Source organism: Pundamilia nyererei, unplaced genomic scaffold, assembly GCF_000239375.1.
Source record: "Pundamilia nyererei isolate P.nyererei 1_Seehausen unplaced genomic scaffold, PunNye1.0 scaffold00460, whole genome shotgun sequence".
NCBI lineage: Eukaryota > Metazoa > Chordata > Actinopteri > Cichliformes > Cichlidae > Pundamilia > Pundamilia nyererei.
Window position 1 is genome coordinate 43,556 of NW_005187861.1, and position 15,962 is coordinate 59,517.

Sequence of the window (15,962 nt, forward strand, 5' to 3'; positions counted from 1 at the left end):
GGAGTACCGGAGGTAACCCACGCAAACACGGGGAGAACATGCAAACTCCACACAGAAAGACCCCGGCCTGATGGTGGAATTGAACTCAGGACCTTCTTGCTGTGCGGCAACAGTGCTAACCACCGTGCCACCATTACAACCCAGAAAATAAAAAAAATAAATAAACTTTGAGGATACTTTTAGTACAAGAATGCTTTACAGAAATGATATATGCTCATATTTCTATTTTTAATGGTTTCTGTTTATCACAAAACAATCAAAAATCATGTTTGATTTATATATTTCATGTAAATTATTTAAAACTAGAAAAACTTACCAATGTTCATCAAGTCAAAAGTAAGGGGGTCTGAAGAAGTATTCCCCAGGGCATTGGAAGCCTCCACAATCACAGTGTACTCGACCCAGATAGAGGTCTTGCTAAAGAAACAGGAGTTACTTCCAGCTTTGTGGTAGTCCGGACACTGGCGCATATTCTCCTGACTGCACATGAACAAAATACATGTCATCACCGATCACTGCAATGTGATTTCAGTTGCATCTCCTAAGAAATGAATAATTGGATTTTCTGATGAGTCTGTAAGCATGTACAGTCATTTCTATTGCACCTTACTATCATATTCTATGGGCTTAAGCATTAAGTGTATCTCACATACTCAAGTTTGCCCAGTTTGGAATCAATCAATTAACCCAATATGCGTGTTAAGTGATTGATGATTCAAAATTAGCAAAGAAAAAAGAAAAAAAAAACACTTAAAAATATCATATAATATCCTTATTATTTATAGTAAAGACAACTACTGGAAACCTAAATGATAATATGAGCTGGTTAGCATGTAATTACATTATATTCTTCGCTAGGATGACTAATGATTTGGAATGTCACCAAGTCAGGGCTTCACAAACACACAAACATCTTCGAGATCCATCCTCTCAGGACCATGACTCAGTTTTGTGGCATTTCATCTGTGAAGATTCTTGAAATGCTAGTGCTAGGATTTAGCTAGAGAAATGTGGGTCATTTGGGTGAGCCACGTCCACGTTGGTGTACTTGCACATCCACAAAGATTTGTGCTCAGCTCACAAGGGTGTGAAAAGAGACCCAGTAGTTTTCCCACATTTGCTTATCTAGCACCACGTACAACTAAACAACACCTTTACTATTTCTCAACGCGGGTGATAAAGAATTTGAAACTTCATGGAGTATCTGGTAGCGTGGGGTGAAGACAAATACACTATGCCGTACTTAAATCTCCAGTTTGATTCCAGCGGAGGACCCACAATCTCTATTGTGTAAAATAACAAGAAAACAGACTTGGTAGGTTAAACTAACCCTTCTGTCTTATAGTAGAGGTGATGCACAGTGGGCAGCCCTCCATCAGAGCCTGGGGTCCACCAGCAGAAAAAAGTCTCCTTGTCGGGGGACCTGCAGCCAAGTTTGTCTGGTTTTTCTGGTGGAGACATGCCTGGCAACACACGTGACAAAGAGACATCAGCTTCCAATAAACAATATGATAAAAAAAACTTGGCACAGTCATTTAAAGGACAGCATTCACTTATCTTAGGTAAGTGAACGTTGTCTCTTACCTTTGATAACTTATCTTAGTTTCACTCATCCACCCAGAGTTTATTCATTTAAGCTGTGCTCACAGCAACTCAACCTGTGACCATTTGAAATGGCATTTTCTAAAATGTTTATTTAGACATAAAACTCCACAGTGATTGGTGGAAAAATTTGTCAAAAATAGTTTAATAGGTTTCTTGATACTTAAGTGACAAAGCTAGGGAGGCAAGGTGGGGACAGTCAGTATATAGGACAAAGGTATTGAATGTGAAGGTTCCAGAGAGGAGGAAAAGAAGAAGACCACAGAGAAGATTAATGGATATAGTCATTGACATGCATGTGGTTGGTGTGACAGAGGAGGATGTTAGGGAACGGGTGAAATGGAGGCAGACCCATAAAAGGAGCAACTAAAAGAATAATATTAAGAAAAAACAATAATAAAATCTGTATATGACTGGGTCATTCTCATGTTCAAGCACAGGGCATAGTGGTCTGGAATCTCAGTAAACTCCGTCATCATTAGACTGAAAAAGCACAAGATTGTTTCTATAAATGTAGGACAGATTGATAGATGTGGGTTGAGACTGAGAAAATGAAAGAGAAGACAAATAAAATCAGAGCTGTTAGCCAACAGGAGCACAGTAGGTGGACATCCTGGGAGGCTGTTATCGAAGGGCTGTTATGAGAACACGTATGGTGGATGCCCCAAGCAAGGCTGTGCATCATTATCAAGGCTGTGCATCATTATCAAGGCTATGTAGCAGGCCTAGAGGAGAGCTACCACCTTGCAGCAGTTTTCTAGAAGGAAGCAGTAACATAGGCCTGATATGAGGGTCCTGTATAACCTAACTGAAAGCAATAAGGCTGGAAGCAAACAGAGAGCATGATAACAGAGTGCCTGATCCTGTTTGTCAGGCAAAGAGGTGGGGCTCAGATTTGCAGTTGGAGGTGTTGGCAACTACTGTGGCTTGAAAGGAAATAGAACATGAGCTCAATACAAAATCCAAATTCCCACAACAGAAAACCACAACCTCACTATGGTAACACATCTACCACTACCATGCCTGCTCTGTGGGAAAAGGGAAAATTACTGAGGACTGCCAGATGTGGGCTCATGAACAGAGTGTGGGGTGTTGGAATTGCGATGACAGACTCCATGCTGATAAATGCTCTCAAATATCTGGTGGAGGAGGCACAACAAGGGAGCTTCTGGCTCAAAAGAAAGGATAAAGTGAGGGTAAAACTCCTACTGCTCGAGAGCAGGAGCCCAGAAATGTCCAGCTGCTAGACGTAACATGGCTACGGAAAGTAGGCAGAATTGAAACCACTAATATCAAACATAACTTCATTTCATTTTATTCGTGGACTTTAATATTTGCAAAGATTCACAGTTAATCTTCAGACTGATTTAATGTAGAGACACAGTTATTAGTCTGTACATTAAATCTTGCTTGGATTCAGTGTTTTCAAACTGAGATTTTAACCATTGATGCTTTTTGTTAGATTACAAATAACAGAATAACACACCAGAGAAAACTTATTTTAGTAAAAAAAAAAAAAAAAAAAAAAAAAAAAGGTGTTTCGTTTTAATTTTTAAATGTAATTATTCAGGATAATGAGCACTGAATATCCTTTTACAAAAAAAATTCCAAAACTATCTGCATTTTATAGTCTGTAGGCCACTAGCACTAAAGGCCCAGTTTTGGACCATGATGTAGTCGTTTACTCTGTACACCAGCACAGTGGATTTTAGTCAAGCTGTGATTGAAGTGCAGACGTTCAGCTTTAATTCAAAGGGTTTAACAAAAGAATCACATTGAGGTTTGGGTGTTACAGCCACTTTTATGTATGTCACCAATTTTCAGAGGTTCAAAAATAATTTGATAATTTGCCCAGTGATGGATGTTTCTTTATCAATCCTCTCAGCATGACGTCAAAAGAGATGTAGGAGCAATACTTCTGTTAAACCCCATGCATTAACACTAAAACGTCTATACTTCAGCTGAAATGTCGTCTAACCGTAAGTAAATATTCTGAGCGAATCGAGCCTCGGTGATTTAACTTACTGTTGCATTCTGCAGCTAATGCCAGCAGCAGGAGCAGCAATGGCAGCCTGAGATGCTTCACCATCCTGGCACAAGCCATCACACTCTGTGACAGGGAAGTGACATCACAAGCAAGTGGCAATGGTGTGATACGAGCTTGAGGCAGAATGTCTTGTTGTTACCTGAAACAAGCAGATATGGTGGGAAAACAGCAAACACAACCAATAATACCAGTTTTTCATTTACATATACGGGTCAGTAACAATTTTCATATGGTTATCAAACATTAAAATGAACTGTTAATAATTGGCTGGCAATATCATCAGCTGTAATCAAGGAATTCAAACATTATATAAGTGTTTTATAAATAAATAAACTGAAAGTGTGACGTTAGATTCATTTTGCTCATTTCAAAAGCAAAGTGGATTTGCCAGAAATTGCCAGACAAAACGTGAAAAAGAGTTTGAAACATGCCGTTTGGTGTTAAGCAAATTTTACATTGTCTAAAAAAAATGCTGGAGATGAATACGTTAATATGTGTGTAGGGGATTTTTAAAAAGTCATCTAATTCACAAACACGCACTTTGGACTGTTTATGCACTTCCTTATTCCTGAGAGATACTTGGATAAAGATTACACACAGAAACAAAGTACGCACAATTATGTTGGAAATGCTTGATGAATAACTGCACGTCACTGCAAACTGCTGCACGGCTTTTCTACATGGACTGGAAATTTACTGAAGCTCAGCTCAGTGGGAACTCAGACACCAAAGTAGTTTTCTGCCACCTTAACATGCTTGATGCAATCAGTCACCACAGGAAGTGTAGGAAACCGTCTTTTACTGGTTACCAACCTGTAATGTACAGAATATCGCAAAGGGGTCACACCTTTTCCCTTTTTGTAATTTGTGTTGTTTTGCTCAGCACAAACAGAGACAACAAGCTCCTTTTTTCCCTGCTGTGACACCCATTCTGACAAGTTTTAACAGGATCGCTCAGTGGAGCAAGTCTTGGATCGGGCTTATGTCTCAATTACATGCCAAAATAAAAACCCAAAGCTAAATACTCTATTTGGCAATCAGAATAAACATTTGGTCTGGGAGTAAACCTATCCTATCTTGAATCTAGTATAACGTATATATTTTAATATTCTCCTAATGAAGTACATATAATATTCTACATGTTTAAAGATAAGTGAAAAAAAATGGCATTATTATGCTGTATTTAAAGTGCAAAAATATAAGAATGTTTGGCAAGACGCATGCTGAAAAACTGTTACTAGGGTAACACACAACAGCATAGATGTTCAGTCAACACTCTGTATAAATATAGGCCTAATAATTTGTACCTAAGGATATAAACTGTACTATATGTATAATATTTATTATGTGTACTAATACTGATTAACTAATTGCTTCCTTTTATTACTATCAGATTTTTTGTGTTAAAGCGGAAGAAATAACTTTTTTTTTAAAACCCACATTAAATTAAGAAAAAAAAATCATGTGGATTTACGCGCTTTATACTCCCAGCTACTCAGTGATAGGAAGCCTGATTAATACCCTGCATTGCATTACATAGCACATTTAGGTTTTCATTTTCTGTAGACCAACCTGCGAGCACACAACACGCACAGAATCCATTACCAAAGAATTACATGCAGCCCTATCAGGTGTGATATTTACCAGGAAGCCGCGGGGGGGGGAACAGACAAATAAGTACAACTAAAGGTTAGTAGAGGGTTAATAGACGCGCTCTGGCGTTCACTCACCACTTTATGATCTTGGCAGCTATGTTTATCATCGATATTTATCGGACGTTGACGGGTACAGAACAAAAAAGGTAGCCTTCTTCAGTCATGACACAAAGCCAAACGAGCTCCAGACGAGCTCCGCACACCTGGCAACCAATGCGCCTAACACCCCAGGTATGACCACAAATAAGGAAGAGAGGTGTCTCGTTAGTAGTCGGGGGGAGGGGCTTATTGTCGTCACGACATACCCACCTGAGTACGAGCGAGAGAGTAAACACAGCGAGATGTCTCACTTCACTTAATTCCCTGAAAGTGCCAGCAGTAATGGTAACTGGCTGGTTAGTAACAGGTTTAAAGGGCAGTCTTCATACCTTCATGATGTTTTATTGGTATTTTAGCAAATTTAGCTACATTTTTTTTTATGTTCCTATAATGGTTAATCCACCAGTTTGCACACCCATATCAAAGCTACTCCAAAATATTTTAATGCTTTGATTATTTTGTTATCCACGAGTTTATATTTACAGTTAAAAAAAGGCAGAAAAAATTGTAAAACACATTATTTTTGCATTTTGGTGTAAAAACGTGAATTCAGTTTGTTACTTGCCTAATAAAAACAAAACCATTTAAAAAATTTAAACAGGTCTTTGGCAGATTTCTAAAAATATTCACGTTTTCTTGTTTTATTTTATTGTTGTATATATACACTGTGTACACTGTACTTTTTTGCCTGAATATTTGCCTGCAGTGAGTCATCAAGATGCATAAACTCAGTCAGAGCGAGAGCAGCACACCTGTCTCACATTTTCTCTTAAAATATATTGCTGTCATGTTTTACAGGTCACATGAAGAAAAGGTTGTAAACTCAAGAAAGTTACAGTAGAGTTTTTTGAGCGACCTCCTCTTGTACCTAACACTTTCTCTTCCGTTTACCATTTCTGTGATAGATTAATATTTCTGCACCTATTTCATTATTTTAAATAGCCAACAAACATAAAATGAAGAAATGAACGAGGGGTGTAGAAAACAGAATTAAACAGATACTGGTTACAAGCTTATAAAAGCTTGTTTCAAAACCCTAAATTGTTCGAGTGAGTATATGAGGGTCATGACTAGGTTTGTTATCAGATAAACACTAATCATCACACATTCACATGGGTTTGTTGAATGATGTTAGGGAATTTTGATTTCACTAACATCATTATGTAAATTATAAGGCCTTCAGTATGAGAGCAACATTTTAAATGTTGAAATTTGTAATAAAATTCAATAATCACACTGTTGCTGTAAAATAAAAATATATTAACATACACCCCACACTAGCTCTTTTGTTACCATGAACACAGAATTTGTTTTTTTAATTCAGTCCCATATACATCTCCTTGTTGGTGTTAATTCTCTGATGTAGATTTAGCCGTAGCTACTTTTGGTCTTACTTTAGGATTTGGCAACAAAAAGTAAAATATAGAATCTCACCAGCCTTATCTTTGAATTTTACTTCAAGCATCCATCTGTGCGGTATTGTTGATTTCTAGATGGCTTGTACACTGTTTGCTGCAAACAGGTGCAGCTGTCTTCCAGTGACGACAACCTCTATTTTGGAATATGAAAGGGTTAAGTACAACAGGTGAAATGATGTTATGGGGATGCTCTCGTCTGATATGGAGGTGTGGACGTTCCTCTTTGTCCACCATCATCAGTGTTGTTATTTTTTAGGGGCACTGGTCAAGGACAGACTACAGATCGCCATGTCCACAAAGGTTTTCTGGAGTTCACTTAAGCAGCTCCTTGCTAACAAACAAATGACGTGAAACCTGATCAGAGTGTGCACAAGTTTCACGTTGTTTCACTTGTATTTTATGAAAAATACAAGCTCCCTTAAACCTGCTGCCATTAATAGCATCATAATAGCACTAACACATTTTTAAAAAAAAGTTCAGATGGGGGAAAATGGTAGAAAAGCAATTGGAACATCTGCAACTAATCAGGTTTATTGGCAACTGGTGAGTAACATGCATGGGCATCAAAAAAGCACCTTAAATAGGCAGAGCTTCCAAAAGTAAAAATGGGCAGAGGGTCACCATTTTACAAAAAAAAACTGTCCACAAATTGTGGAATAATTTTAGAATAATGTTCCTCAATATAAAATTTAAAAAACTTATCCCATCATCTACAGAACATAATCATCAAGGGATTCTGAAAATCTGGAGAAATCCCTGTGCGCAAGAGACAAGACAGAATATCAATACTGGTTGTCTGTGAGCTTTGGTCATCACGTCATGGGTTCAGGATCACTTCTACAAATCACTGTCTGTAAACACAGTTCATTGTGCATCCACAAATGCCGGTTGAAACTCTGTCATGTAAGAAAGGAGCTTTAGGTGAACATGATCTAGATGATCACTTATGGTATGAGGGTGCATTAGTGCCTGTGGAACTGGAAACATTTAGAAACGCACCATCAACGCTTAAAGGTTTAGAGCATCGAATAATCCCATCCAGACTATGTATTTTTCAGGGAAGAGCGTGGGTATTTCAGCTTGTCAAACTGCATATATGTCTGGGTGCTGAACTGACCTGCTAGCAGTCCAAGCCTTTCACCAATGAAAACATTCAGTCCATCATGAAAGAGCAGCTAGAATCTTCTAACAGACGAGAAAGGGACAGCATTCTTCTTCCACAGTCCAGCAGCTGGTCTTAGACATTTATGGGCTGTTGTAAAAAGATGAGGTGATGCTACGCCGTGGTAAACATGGCTCTGCACCAACTTTTTTGGAGAAATGTTGCTGCCATCAAATTCAAAATTAGTATATTTTTATTTTTATTTCTTTTTAGTTAGTTAGTTAATTAGTTAGTATATTGCTTTAAATAATGCATTTTCTCAGCTCAAACATTTGATATGTTTTCTGTTGTAGTATTTGTCATGTCATACAGTTTTTAGGCCTTTTGATTCTAGATGAGTCACAGTTAATAGCTGACCAAAAAAAGCCTAAATATATCCACTATGATTCAGTGTTCAGGATTTTCTCTACTGTTACATTTGGACTCTCTCAGTCAACTCTTTGCCCGTGTTTATTTGAAACTGGAAGGTGTGGCTGGAAATTACTCATACTGATTTTAAGATAGGATAAAGCTTCTCACATGATCGCTCAATAGGAATAAAATGCTTTATTAAAAAGGGCTGATTTTTAAAACAAATGTGGTAAAATTACAGGTTTCAGTGAAAAGCTTTAACTGTGACTACTTGTAATTTGCCCCAAGGCTGGGCGAAGCATTACATGTTTGCGGGATAACTTCCACAGCAACAAAAATTTGCGTTCAGCAGAGAAGCTCCCCAGTACTTTTCCACACGCCTGTCTATCTGGGCAGTGCTTAGCCCATCTGGCGTGTCAGTTAAGAGTGACACACCTTTAGTTTCTGTTTAAGTCATGTTCACATTTTATATTAAACACATTACTTACTTATATAGCCATAAACAATAAAAAGAACCTGTTTGTTTGGTGACGTTAAATAAAGGTGAGTTTATGTTGTTATTACCATCATTGTTCCAGTTGGCATTTTCAATCCTAAGAATGCAATTTGTCATGTTATTGCAAGACAATTGCATGTTTTGCAGTCTGTGTTGAATAGACTCTACATAAACAAATGTTAAATCAGTGCTGCACCTCCTCATAGATTCACATCTCTAATCTTCATAGACTGTCATGGTGATTAACTCGAAGAATAAACTCGTGGCTTCTCTGCATGTCTTTTTTTTAATGTAAAATGTCATCCTCTTAAACCAGCTGCTGATAAAATTGTTATAACTCTAAGAAGATTTAACAAGGAAGTTATAAATGGCTGGACCCCATTAATCTTTAGGGTAAAATATATTTTATTAAATAATAACACTAAACACTGAAGGTTACTTTACAAAGAATTAAAAATCAATAAGAATGAATGGAAATACCTATCAAATTACAATATGTAAAATCATTAAGAACAGAGAATCACAGTGAGTAAGACAATTTAAGGAGGTGCAGGACAAAAGATTGCATAGTGGAGAAAAAGTCAGTGTTATATACAGTGGGATGCAAAAGTTTGGGCAACCTTGTTAATAGTCCTTATTATCCTGTATAAATCGTTGGTTGTTACGATAAAAAATGTTAGTTAGATATATCATATAGGAGAAACACAGTGATATTTGAGAAGTGAAATGAAGTTTATTGGTTTTACAGAAAGTGTGCAACAATTGTTTAAACAAAATCAGGCAGGTGCATAAATTTGGGCACCACAAAAAAGAAATGAAATAAATATTTAGTAGATCCGCCTTTTGCAGAAATTACAGCCTCTAAACGCTTCCTGTAGGTTCCACCATTGCTCTTTACAAAACATCTCTAGTTCATTCAGGTTTGATGGCTTCCGAGCATGGACAGCTGTCTTTAACTCACACCACAGATTTTCAATAATATTCAGGTCTGGGGACTGAGATGACCGTTCCAGAACGCTGTACTTGTTCCTCTGCATGAATGCCTTGGGGGATTTTGAGCAGTTTTTCGGGTCGTCGTCTTGTTGAAAGATCCAGCCCCGGCGCAGCTTCAGCTTTGTCACTGATTCCTGGACTTTGGTCTCCAGAATCTGCTGATACTGAGTGGAATCCATGTGTCCCTCAACTTTGACAAGATTCCCAGTCCCTGCACTGGCCACACAGCCCCACAGCATGATGGAACCACCACCATATTTTACTGTAGGTAGCAGGTGTTTTTCTTGGAATGCTGTGTTCTTTTTCCTCCATGCATAACGCCCCTTGTTATGCCCAAATAACTCAATTTTAGTTTCATCAGTCCACAGCACCTTATTCCACAATGAAGCTGGCTTGTCCAAATGTGCTTTAGCAAACCTCAAGCGGCTCTGTTTGTGCTGTGGGCGGAGAAAAGGCTTCCTCTGCATCACTCTTGCATACAGCATCTCTTTGTGTAAAGTGCGCTGAATGGTTGAACGATGCACAGTGACTCCATCTGCTGCAAGATGATGTTGTAGGTCTTTGGTGCTGGTCTGTGGGTTGACTCTAACTGTTCTCACCATTCGTCGCTTCTGTGTATCCGAGATTTTTCTTGGTCTGCCACTTCGAGCCTTAACTTGAACTGAGCCTGTGGTCTTCCATTTTCTCAATATGTTCCTAACTATGGAAACAGACAGCTTAAATCTCTGAGACAGCTTTCTGTATCCTTCCCCTGAACCATGATGGTGAACAATCTTTGTCTCCAGGTCATTTGAGAGTTGTTTTTGAGACCCCCATGTTGCTATTCTTCAGAGAAAATTAAAAGAGGAGGAAAACTTACAATTGACCCCCTTAAATACTCTTTCTCATTATTGGATTCACCTGTGTATGTAGGTCAGAGGTCACTGAGCTTACCAAGCCAATTTGACTTCCAGTAATTAGTTCTAAAGGTTTTGGAATCAATAAAATGACAACAGTGCCCAAATTTATGCACCTGCCTGATTTTGTTTAAACAATTATTGCACACTTTCTGTAAATCCAATAAACTTCATTTCACTTCTCAAATATCACTGTGTGTCTCCTATATGATATATTTAACTGACATTTTTTATTGTAACAACCAATGATTTATACAGGAAAATAACGACTATTGACAAGGTTGCCCAAACTTTTGCATCCCACTGTATGTCACAAACAGTTTTGTCAAGGTTTGCTGTGTAGCAGGCAGGGTGTACTACAAACACAAAAGCAAAACTTGAAACTAGAAACACAAAAACTCAAACTAAAACACAAGAAAATAAACCAGGAACTGAGAAATAGGAATTAACTTTTTAAACATAGGCTGCATCTTCCTGAGGGCACATTTGTAGACCGATTACGTCACAGCAGCGCGACAAAGGCTGTCTCAATTCGTAGACTCCTCTTAATCCGGCCGACAAATGCGTCCTCATTTTCCCCAGATTTGAAGGATGGGTTGGATGTATCCTTCATGGCCCACAATATCCAAGTTTTGGGACACAGCTAATGAGAGGATGGGGAACAGGTGGTAACACAGCTGGGACAAATCAGACCTAATGAGACAAGGGGAAGCAAAACCAGACACACTGCACACAGGACAGGGACTATCAAAATAAGACAGAAAACACACGACAGACATGGACTTGACACAGTAACAAACTGCGACATGAGACACGACTGACTGGGGAATGAGAAAAACGTGAAGTCAGAACTAAACCTACACTAAATGTGAGATGCACAGGAACAAAAACCAAGAAATTGAAAGCGAAAAACTAGAGAGCTACAAATACAGAACCATAAACCAAAAGACTAGTAATGATAAACCGTGATGAAATCAAAAAATTATAATAACACAAAACACTGGGTCACTTACCCAGGACTCTAACAAGTTTAAAGACATCAAAAAAATAACTAAAAATATCAAAAGTATGTGAGGAAATAAGTCCAGGCTTGGGACTGGCACTAGGAGTACACTAACAGCACCATGCAGTCTCATTGCAGTTTGTAAAATAGTCACAACTATAATTTTATTAGTTTGTGTTTCTGTACATTAACTTTTATTCTTTTGTGTGTTCCTCAACATGAATTTCCCAGCATTAAATTTGAACTTTTCATCCCTCCATTCTCCTATATACCGAATCTATTGTATATCTCAAATATTTTCATGCATCATCACTTTTAAAAATATTATTAATGAACAACATGCTGCTTAGTTAAGTTTAGACAGGTTAGTTTTGTTAGGTTTTGTTTTATTATGGGACTGGACTGATTGAACAGCAGCACACACCTGAAAATATATGCTTCCAGTGGTAAAACAGTGCCATCTTGTGGTGAATTCTTTTGTTACAGCTTGCAGGGGGCAATTACAAAAAGTACCTTTAGACAAAACAGGATTTACAGAGAGCCAGTCTCCATATGAGTATATAGAAGAAAAGCTCTGAGATTCTGTAAGAGGAGACAAGGGGTGTCAAGCCTCTCCTTTGGTCAACTCACAAAACCAGTGCTCACTGCAGGTTAGGGTTAGTCAGTGGTGCTAGTTTATAAGGTGGGGGAAGCCTGCAGTCAGCCGAGACTTAAATGGTCACTTGGATGAGTGATGAGTGAATGTTTTCCCCACTGAAAACACTACGTCCAGATTAACAGAATAATTTTTTTGTGATATAACCTTTTTGTGTACATTGTGTACAACCAGTTTTGACTTGATAATGTCAGTACTGGGTAAAAACTGTTTGAGTCCTCAATGTATCTTTCCAGGAAGTGATGCCTACATTAATGAAAACAGGATTGATCCTTAAAAAAACCTGTTCATTTTCTGTGCCAACCAATAATCTATAGAAAATTTCTAGCTCCTTCACTTTGAGGAGGTCACCGGCTCCCACCTGAGCGGCTGACTGCAATCAAAGAGTGCAAACTGAGCGAGATGACTCACCTCTCCTCAAGTTCCTGTGTCTGTGCCACTTGGTTTGTGATTTTAAGCCTGAGCACTCGTTTAATATACGAGGACGTTGCATGTTAAAAGAAAAGAATATATAGATTAACCTTGATAAATAAGGGTTATTTGGTATATACTAGCTAGTATTAGCAGCGTTTACAGTAAAAAAACAGTGACGTATTTAACTACACTGAACAAATACCAAATAATCGTGTTGGCTCAGTCAAATGGCGAGTATAGGGCAGCTACACTCTCTTTGGCAGTTGCACAGAGCTAGCTAGTAGGCTATCCTCTTTCGATTAACGCCAAACAAAATTACGAATAGAAAATGAGATATCACACAGGTTAATTTTTGAGTAAGTTACTTGGTTTGTCTTAATGGCGTTGAATTAATGAAAGGAGGTAAACTCTGAAAACAGGCCAGAGTTCGGGATTTTCTTTTCGCCTCTCGCTTCACAAGCGTACATGCAGAGACTCATCTTTATACATAAGTGGTCTTTGTTAGAAGGAAACCACAACTGAGCTGCACCACGGGGAAAAACCAAGACGACGCTGTAGGCGTGTCTATCAACTTTATCATTTCTTTCAGGAAGTAGACATATTTTATTTCTCGTGCCATAACTTTTCTTTTGCGTGCGATAGAAACACGTTGATGGTGAGCTTTGGTTGAGGAACTGTCATGTCGGACTCTTTGGAACGGTCCACGAAGATCAACTCGTTGAAGGAGCCGGTTGTGAAGAGGCTGTGTGAGGTGCTGGACAAATCCAGCACTAAAGGATGGCGAAAACTTGGAGAGATTGTTGGCAATGATAGACGGTTTAAAGTCAGGTGGGTTAAACATTACTATTAGTACTTGTACTTAGCAAATGACCAGAAATCATTGCATGCATACACTTAACCACCGGTTTATTTATTAAAGCTAATGGAGACTAATGCGATTAACTTTCATTATAGTTACACTGTTCGGTTTGGTGGTTATTGTCAATTTTATGTTGTGGTTTATATTAAAAAATAAAGGTGTAGAGTATGTAATACAGTAATGCACAATTAACCTGTATATTTTCTGGCATAAATAAATATGTAACTCCAAGTTAATAAAATCAAGAAACCCTCATTGAGAGATTAAATTGGACAAATATTTGTTTTTCCTTACAGCGTCTTCCAGGTTAATGGCAGTTAATGAAACTATCAATCAAAAGTGTAGGGTCCAGTCATTATTTATATGCAGTTTTATTAACAAATGATGATGATGACTAATGTTTGCCTCTGTTTTTTTCATCCTAGCTGTTACTGTACAGCTGGAACATTATCATATGATATCACACCTGCCGAATATCACTATTACACCGTGTGTTTGAGTACATATATTCCCTGTACAGTGCAGTCTGCTTATAAGATGAAATATGCATTATTATACCAAAACAGCAGCCAAAACTTAAAAAACAACGTGGCTCAATCAAATAAGTACAAACTAAATAAGCTCAGACAAGTGTAAAATAGCACAAAAGAAGGGAGTTCAGGTAAATAGAGAATCACAAAAACTGAACAGCAAGACATATCAGCTCTTAAATATAACCTATTAAGGAGCTTTGTAATAAGCTTCAACAAATACAAGTGTTACGGTATGACACTAACATCTATCTGTTAGATAAAGTGTTTCACTGATTGTGCACTAAGCAGTGCAGATGGTTTAAAGATTATCATTAATTTGCCTTTCTTTTCAATTTGTGTAAACTTATTCCCTTATCTTTGTCTAACAGTTTCTTATGATCTGAGTTTTCGTGTGTGAAAATGGTAAAGACGAGTTTTACTGTAATACGATTTGAAATATGAAATGCTGACAATCACCTACATCCTTTCCAGCTCGGACGACATGGAGATGTGCTCGCTGAAGGTGCTGGAGCTGGAGGGAAGCCCGAGTCTCATGCTGCTGAGGCTGATGGGAGAGCGAGGCTGCACCACAGGCCATCTGATAGACTACCTCCAAACTTTAGGCAACTCAGAGGCTCTGCAGTGCCTGAAACCGCCAGGTAGAGTAAAACCACATCGATGCTGCTATGTTGTCAATCATGCAGGTTAATCTTCACTTTCTGCATTCTTTTTATTTCTCATCTGAAGCTCGCAGTTCATTGTGCTGTTTGGATGAAACTTATAGGCACCACAAAGTTCTGCTGTATACAGTCCATCTAAATCAGTGTAAATTCACAGTAATTATCCTGTACATGTGCAGCCCTCCAGATCCTCATTCAGCCCCAGTCTGTATCCATTATATGTGGCCACAATCTGCGGCTCAGCTGCCATGCTGTGGGCAAGTCCCCAGTACAGTACCAGTGGTTCAAATCTAAGGAAGAGGTGAGTTCCTCTGACGCACACACAAACACACACACACGCACACACACACATTGAATTTTTTCTGACTTTAAATTGAAGTACTTGCGTTAAAACCTCTTTAGCGTTTTTCACACATTCACTGCAGCCATAACTTTACTAACTTTACTAGAAATGACACAACTGAAATGCATGTGAGATCAAAAATGTCCAACATGGTCTGATCAAACATTAAATGGTGTTTAAACCGACAACTTCCTAGTACAAAGTCCACCTGCATGATCCGGTAAATTCACCACTAGTGAGTCCTGCGGTTGCATTCTCTTCTCAATCAGGACTTTCCCATAAAACAGAGTATTTCCAATAGTGAGAAGACATGATTACCCTATCATCGGTGCAGTAAATAGCACTGTTGTTTCATCATAGTTAATGGGTGATCCTAAATAAGTGGTTAAGAAACTTACCTGAATCTCTTCCTATAGCGCAGGGATGTTTTTTAGTGAGCTGAGCAACTCATAAAGGTGCACAGTTGCAATTGTCTGCATGTGTCAGCGTCAGCATGCATTCAGTCTTGTGACGCCATGCTGAAAGGGATACATAAGTGTTACTCATTCTGACTTGAAGGATGTAACTTTTACATCCTTCATCATCATGTCACTGTTGTATGAAACACTTCCTTCCTTCATCATGGGTGCTCAATCATAGAAAAAGACACATTCAGATGCTGTCGTATTACAGTTTTTTACAGACGCTAGGACACATTTCTCAATACTTAGGTCACGTTTGCAAAACTCCTCACACAGTGAGCACAACAGAAGTCTATGTGGGCTAAACTGAGGACCA

At 38.4% G+C, this 15,962-nt stretch overlaps 2 protein-coding genes across 6 annotated transcripts in view; one reads left to right on the forward strand and one right to left on the reverse strand.

Annotated features, from left to right (window-relative positions):
* LOC102193941 (prolactin receptor-like) overlaps positions 1 to 5,529 on the reverse strand; it is a 12,122-nt gene extending 6,593 nt beyond the window's left edge. Inside the window, exons 1-4 of one of the 2 annotated variants that reach the window (XM_005753730.1) lie at positions 5,380 to 5,529; positions 3,628 to 3,788; positions 1,331 to 1,463; positions 317 to 480 (exon numbers count right to left, since the gene is read on the reverse strand). In XM_005753730.1, coding sequence (XP_005753787.1) covers positions 317 to 480; positions 1,331 to 1,463; positions 3,628 to 3,706 — 376 coding nt within the window. In that variant the 5' untranslated portion in view covers positions 3,707 to 3,788; positions 5,380 to 5,529. Of the gene's footprint in view, positions 1 to 316; positions 481 to 1,330; positions 1,464 to 3,627; positions 3,789 to 5,221; positions 5,244 to 5,379 lie in introns of those variants that run through there. The other variant, XM_005753731.1, reaches the window with a different exon arrangement.
* Positions 5,530 to 12,756: 7,227 nt separating this feature from the next.
* The window catches only part of malt1 (MALT paracaspase 1), a 15,535-nt gene continuing 12,329 nt past the window's right edge, over positions 12,757 to 15,962 (forward strand). Inside the window, exons 1-4 of one of the 4 annotated variants that reach the window (XM_005753735.1) lie at positions 12,757 to 12,820; positions 13,434 to 13,619; positions 14,655 to 14,821; positions 15,022 to 15,143. In XM_005753735.1, the coding sequence (XP_005753792.1) occupies positions 13,471 to 13,619; positions 14,655 to 14,821; positions 15,022 to 15,143 (438 nt within the window). In that variant the 5' untranslated portion in view covers positions 12,757 to 12,820; positions 13,434 to 13,470. The other 3 variants (XM_005753733.2, XM_005753734.2, XM_005753736.2) reach the window with 3 other exon arrangements.